The sequence below is a fragment of the Atta cephalotes genome, assembly GCF_000143395.1.
Source record: "Atta cephalotes unplaced genomic scaffold scaffold00043, whole genome shotgun sequence".
In the NCBI taxonomy this organism is placed as follows: Eukaryota; Metazoa; Arthropoda; class Insecta; order Hymenoptera; family Formicidae; genus Atta; species Atta cephalotes.
In genome coordinates, this window is record NW_012130107.1 from 1,731,789 (window position 1) to 1,738,597 (window position 6,809).

General features: G+C 32.8%; 2 protein-coding genes across 2 annotated transcripts; one reads left to right on the forward strand and one right to left on the reverse strand.

Moving 5' to 3' along the window:
- Positions 1-678: 678 nt before the first annotated feature.
- On the forward strand, positions 679-2,184 carry LOC105622319 (GATA zinc finger domain-containing protein 1). Its single transcript, XM_012203738.1, has 3 exons — positions 679-954; positions 1,582-1,784; positions 1,971-2,184. The coding sequence occupies exons 1-3, from the start codon at positions 679-681 to the stop codon at positions 2,182-2,184; spliced, it is 693 nt and encodes a 230-aa protein (XP_012059128.1).
- Positions 2,185-3,017: 833 nt separating this feature from the next.
- On the reverse strand, positions 3,018-4,740 carry LOC105622321 (AP-3 complex subunit sigma-2). The gene is made up of 3 exons (XM_012203739.1): positions 4,672-4,740; positions 4,068-4,451; positions 3,018-3,140 (listed from the first exon to the last, which is right to left on the reverse strand). Exons 1-3 carry the CDS (start codon positions 4,738-4,740, stop codon positions 3,018-3,020), a joined length of 576 nt encoding a protein of 191 aa, XP_012059129.1.
- Between the last annotated feature and the right edge of the window lie 2,069 nt (positions 4,741-6,809).

A 6,809-nucleotide genomic window follows, 5' to 3' on the forward strand; every position in this document is an offset into this window, starting at 1 on the left:
AATGCTAATGGACTCAATCATGTTGCTTGCACTTTTTGCACTCAGTATTTTTGCTTTCTCTTTTATCAACGCTCAAATATGTATCTATCTCATTTTAAATTTAAAATTTTTTGAAGATTTTAAACAACGGCTCAATAAGTTGCAAATACTCTGTCGTCAGTCGCAATGCTTCGCAACAGCCAATTAAAAACATCAATAACTAGTGTTTCTGATTGGCTGTCATGAAGTATTGCAACTGGCGACGGTGTGTTGGCAACTTATTGTAGACCATGCTTTAAGTCGATTTTACATTAGTTGCAAGCTGATCGAAAGTTTGTTGCGACAGCCAATATGAAGCGTTGATTTCAAACCTGCAATCGGCTTGCGTCTAATATAGAACCGGTTTAAAACAGTTCCATGTCCCTGATATCACTCTATTCTTGTTATTTATCGAACGTTAAACAAGGCTGACATGACACTCGGGTGAGAATCTGAACACACCTCTAGCGAGACGCGTGCGCTGACTGACCGATACTGAAGTAAAGATATGTGACACACGTGAAGTAAACGTGTATTAACGCGCATGTAAACACATGACAGCTGAAATCAGCGATCAGAGTATTAGATGAGGTAAACAATCGCTAAAGGAAAATTCATTATTATTTATGGACTCTCTGAGACCGATCTGAGAGAAATCCGATGCCGCTCGGCAACAAGCCAAAATGTGTCAAGTGCGGGACACATGAGACCCCTCTATGGCATTCGACTGACGCTGGGAACTTGTGCAATGCTTGTTTGGAGGACGAACGGAATGCTGAGGCGAGCACGTCTTCCAAGACGGATGAGGAGGATAGAAGCGGCTCGCTGAAGCCTAGAAGGAGTACACGAATCACGAGATATTGTAACACGAAGGCGATAGGGCCACACAGAATTGTACCCAAGGGTAAAGGTCGCAGGAATCTGTTCAAGAAAACGGTGAGCGAGTGGAAGATGTTCTTCCATTTTTGTCACAATGATGTGGTAGATGCTTTTCAACAAAAGATGTGAGATGCGTTCCAGTTTCACATTCATATGCTACAAGCATCAATTCATTCTTATTATTTATCAATCCTGCAAACAAGAGCCTTAAGCCTTAAGAAATTAATCAATTACAGTCAAATGTGAGAAGAATAATTGACTATAACTGATCAATTCCTTAAAATTTAAGGCTTACTATTCTATTATGTTTGTAGGATAAATATTAAACAAGAACAAATGATATAAGCAAAACCGAACACACTCCGGTGTAACACAGTGAATCATTATATTCTTGTTTGTCAATATTATAAGGATAATAATCATAATAGATACTTTCCATGATACAACACAAACATTTATCTGGCATTTAATGAATAACAGAGACAATTTGTGTCAATTTGCGTCACTAAATGGAAAGTCTATATTGTGTCATCTGTTTTTCAACAAAAGTCACAGTCATTTCATCTTTGTTTAACATTAGCAACAAGAATATAATGATTCACTGTATTACCTGTCTTTTTTACTTACAGTCTCTCATAGAAATATGTGGAATCATTGACTGTTTATGTTTAACTATATTTGCAGCCAGTCAAGGCACCTACAGCTACTGCGACTCCAACCACCAGCAACTTTGTATTTTACAAGGGCACATATTTTCAAGTTGGAGATATAGTCTCTCTGCAAGACGTAGACGGTGGTATTTATTATGCTCAGATACGTGGTTTATTGACGGACCAGTATTGTGAAAAGAGTGCCGCCATTACCTGGTTATTACCCACCACAGCGAGGTGAGGTTTCTTATTTCATTAACTTCATGAGATTATAACAATATTTTATAATAATATTTATCAATATACATATTCTTTTAATTCAATTTCTTACACAGTTTATCTTTTTCTTTTCATAGAAAAAAAAAGAAAAGAAACTGTGCAAGAAGTTAAATGAACAGACTTGTTAACTGATGTACCTTTTAGTCCTCCACCAGAAGAAGGCTTCATTCCTGAGACATATTTAATTGGACCAGAAGAAGATTTACCTCGTAAATTAGAGTGCATGGAATTTGTAATGCACGCTCCATCGGATTATTTCAAGTTAAAAAACAGTCCCTATCCACCTCCTCTCACAGAGAAAGGAGCGGGCTTCATATGGACGACTCTTAGAAATGAATTGGCCATATCTAAAAAGTAATAGTAATTCTTTATTGAGAACATGTATTAGTACCTAGCTCAACACAAAGTCCAATAAAAAAGTCTGTCCTAATTTTGGTCTTTGTGTTGTTTGGACAGTGTCGCTCTAAGCATAAAATAATAATAAAATCATTTTTACACGCAATCACTATAATTTCTTTTTTTAATACTTTTTAGTTATATGTGTTATTTAAATTAAGAATGATTAGAATTATGTGGGATTGTAAAGAAGTCGCAAGAGTTGACACGAAGAAAATATGATATATATTTTGAATGTGCATCACTGTACAATATAGAAATAATTTTGTAAAAAACAATACACATTTACAATAGTGCTATTTTATTTATTAAATATATTTTTATTACAATATAACATTAATGCTTTTCAGTGAATAACATGTATTTCTTACATGTAATGGAACGTGAAGCTAGACTACTAGACAATCGAAAAGTTGCCAATACTATAACTGAATTCGTAAATTTGCAGAAGTCTGATATCGTTTTAATATCTCTTATCATATATAAAAAATTTAAGAAACATTCTCTCATCTTCGATTTCTTTTCTTGTTTAGAAATTCCTCGAAATTAGTTTCTCTCGTAGTTCGTATTTTCTTACCGGAAGAACCGTGACTCAAAAAAGATAATGATCTTCATCCATGATCTTTAACTCTGATATCGTTGAGACGAGATATACGCAGAGGTAGCAGGCAGCATTGGTGCATTCTCGCTTGCTTGAAGGGAAGGGAAAAGTGTCCTCGGTGCGACGGTGGTGTCAGTTACATTCGGGATGACAGAAGAGACTAGTCAGCTGGGTGCCAACGATGTGACGGCTGGTCAGAATTTGAGGTCTTTTATAGCTTGCGGCAAGTCAGGCAGTTTCATATCCTTTATTTGTTGCGGTATATTCATGTTCTTCACCGCTGAGACAGCACGCGCGGGCGCTGCTGTGATTCCCGCCTGCACACATCATACGGATCGAAGAAGAGTGGAAAACGGATAAGTTTCAGCAGGGCTGAGTAAATGTAAGGGCTGTAATTTTAGTTACAAGGAGCGAAGGCAAATGACGGATGACAACATTGACAACACGGCGTTGACATTTATTATCCTTACAAGCGACATTTACATTATGAAGGCACTCGGTTTATGCAATGGATAATTACAAAACAAAATTGCATCGCCATGCGTGTTACGCAAACGTTTACGCTTTATGAAGCTAAATACAAAAGACTTGGCGCTTTCTTGGATAAAATATTAAAAAAGAAAAATAAAAAGAATGAATTCGCACAGAAGTACGATTATATAAAGTGGCCTTTGCTACTGCCGATTTACTTAAGGAGGAGGTCCCAGAAGGACAAACGGACGGGGTGAGCAAGACCGCCCAGATTTGTAAGTCCCCTAAAATTGATGTTATGTCAATCAGTCCTACCTGTCACCATATCAAATATGTTTTACAGATTGCTGTACCAGTATGCATGCATAGCTCAACAGACTGTTTAGGTAGATATGTATTAAAGCTCAGTGACAGAAAATAAACACATTGCAAAATTAGCAGTACTAGCTTAAACGTTTTATCTGATGAAATGGGCATGATGTAAACATTTGGATGTAACAAAATTATAAAAGTTTATACATTGTGAGTATAAATTGAAACAATCCTGTGATTTTGCCATAATTTTATTACATTATAACATGAAACTTATTCTTTTTAGCTAAATTTCTTGTATCACATTTATTTTTCCTTTTTTTTATGTTGGAGAAAAAAAAAGAAATAAATTATGGAAGAAGTTCAGCTAAATAGAACAGTATATCTAAATCAAGGATACAAATTCACAGGAAATAAGATCACAGTTAAGATAACAGGGATTATAAGCAACCTATACTTACCTCTTGTTTTTCCAACTTATTCTGATCCTCAATCCTCGTGAGAATCTCAGTCATGTTAGTCTCGAGAACCATACCACCCATCACCAACTCATTAAGTATGTAATGAACTTTGTCCACATGAAAAATAAGATCAAGCTCGCACACATTCTCAAAGCATTTGTCTAAAGTTTCAACGAAGACTTGTATTAGGTCTAGGATTCCCAGCTCTGATTCTGAGCTATCGACGCAGAATACAAAGTAAAGCGTTGCATAGTGTCGGTAGATCAGCTTGTAGTCAGATCCGCCAATCAGGCTACCACCCTCCAAGAAATTGCACACGTTGTCGTCTCTCTTCGAGACAAGCTGAAATGTCTCTTTTATTATCTGCTGCTGCATATCTTCGTTCTGAAGCAGAAAATGTATTGTGTATTGCAACAATCCATATGCTTTTGTTCCTATCGCGTTCCACATAATTGTGATTCGATAGATAAATCGACGTAGAAATTATGCCGTATATTGTCTCCACTATTAGTTTTTATTATACCTCAATAAATAAAAGGATTTAATTCGCAGAATTTACAAGCAGAAGAAAAGTCCAAAACGAACAGCATTGAGATATACTTACAAAGTACTGATAAAACTTGGAGAGACGAGGTTTCCCATGATTATTAAAGACCAGGATCGCTTTAATCATGTCTGTGAATCCGAAGTCAATTGGCGTCACTGAACCTTACGGTAATTCTGTCACTATGTTCGAAGCGCACAATCATTGGGGCACGAGAGGTTATGTTCTACCGCAACTATGTTCTGACATTTTAATTCTCATTATTTTTCTTTGGCAAGTTGGAAACTCTTCGTAGTGTATATACTAATTGATAATTAATTGAGCAATTGGAGATAAACTCTCCAAGGGTATCGGTCAATTGACGGCTGTCAATTTATCTGTCAGTGAGCTGACATTTAAAAAAATCAAAAGAATTCACTCTACTTGACTAGTTGACTACGTGTAACTACTTGTTCTCTTGCACTCTCTGACACTTTCTGTACTTAAAATGAAATGAACATATATTCAGGAACGTACAAAAGTAGTGAGGGATAAGGCGATAATCCGATCGAAGGAAAATTATTTGTCAAATATTCGCGAAAAATTCGTACGTCTCCCTTTTTGTTTTAAAAATAGCTCTTTTTCTTCTCAAGGAGAACAAAAAAGTCATTAAAATAATAATGTACGTTGTATATGTGTATATATTAACCGAATTATGATAAAAAAATGCCATAAAAATTTAATTTTTAAATTTAATAATAAATTAAATTTAATAATTTGCAGTTAATGATATTAAATTGACATTTTGATTTTTTCTTGTTCTTGATGGATTCATATATATTTATTAGTTTTTTTTTCATTGGCATACGGAGTTCGAATAAAATGATTTTGAATAAATGCTCTCTATTTAATCGACGATTACAACCCTAAGTATAGATCTCCAAGGGATGTTCTAAAAAACATCTAGAGGATATCTCTATGTCCTAAGAATTCACATTCGCCAAAATGTCTCTCGAATAAAGTATACTATCAGGAAATTTCCCGAGGAAAAATATTTCATATCTAATCATATGTATATGTAATTATATGTATATATAATTATATACAGGTATATATAATTATATTAAAAAATTGACATTTTATATACAATTATAATTATTAGAATTGTATAGTGCTAAGTTAAAAAGATAAAAGTTAAGTTAAAAAGTTAAAAAATTAATTAATTTTAATTAGTTACATTTTATCCATAACTATTAATTTTTTATTTAATTCTTTGAAGTTAAGTCTCAGATATAATATGCGACAATAGCGATGACTTAAAATGAGGTGAAAATTGCAAAAGTGAGCAAATTTATTATAAGTGTTGACCAATGAAATTATAAATATTCTATTGAATTTGCTCATTTTTGTAATTTTTACCTCATTTCAAATTACACAATCAATCATCCCCAGATTTCAATCTGTCAGAAATCGTGTATTCCGTGTATCTTATAGTTCCTGATAGATTGAAATCTATTATTCCTTATTATTATCGTTATTGTGTCTGTTTCTCGTATTGTGTCTGAAGCTTTAGTCATATCACAGATCAGTATTCATAGTCGAATCTTATACTAAACAGTATATATAAACAAAACATGTAAATAGAGTATTTTCTAAATGAAGTATATATATTTGTCATTTCCGTTATTTGTAAAACTCTGGAATCATGAATAAAAAAATAAAAAAATAAATTTAACTTTTAACTTTTCAATTATTTTTTTTACTTAACTTATAATTTAATTAATTTTATTATAAATTATAACTTGTATCTATTAAATTATAACTTGTATTTAACTAAGTTAAATTTTCAAGGTTGTTAGCTTTAACTTAACTTAGTTAAAAAAAAATTAACTTATCTAACCCTAATAATTATATATAAAATATGTTCGTGTGTGTATGTGTGTGTGTGTGTGTGTGTATAGATATATACAATATATTTTATATATATCTAATTATATATAATTATATATAACTGTATAATTATATCTGATTAGATATGAAATATTTTTTCTCGGGTTATTTAAATAAGAGTTTTGATTATTTAATATATTATATATAGTATTGTGTAATACGGATGAGTTTTTAAACTTTTTATAATTTAAGAAAGATTAGCACATGAAAAAGGAATTAAATTAAAGACAATAATGATTATATATACCCGGGAAAAAATGTTTTATATA

Excerpts from the sequence above, each read along its gene's own strand:
- LOC105622321 (XM_012203739.1), bottom strand. The coding sequence starts at position 4,740 with ATGATTAAAGCGATCCTGGTCTTTAATAATCATGGGAAACCTCGTCTC. Across the intron at positions 4,452-4,671 it reads CCAAGTTTTATCAGTACTTT|AACGAAGATATGCAGCAGCA; the intron begins GTAAGTATATCT and ends TTTCTGCTTCAG. Across the intron at positions 3,141-4,067 it reads ATAAGTTGGAAAAACAAGAG|GCGGGAATCACAGCAGCGCC; the intron begins GTAAGTATAGGT and ends TGATGTGTGCAG.
- LOC105622319 (XM_012203738.1), top strand. The coding sequence starts at position 679 with ATGCCGCTCGGCAACAAGCCAAAATGTGTCAAGTGCGGGACACATGAG. Across the intron at positions 955-1,581 it reads GGAATCTGTTCAAGAAAACG|CCAGTCAAGGCACCTACAGC; the intron begins GTGAGCGAGTGG and ends CTATATTTGCAG. Across the intron at positions 1,785-1,970 it reads TTATTACCCACCACAGCGAG|TCCTCCACCAGAAGAAGGCT; the intron begins GTGAGGTTTCTT and ends TGTACCTTTTAG.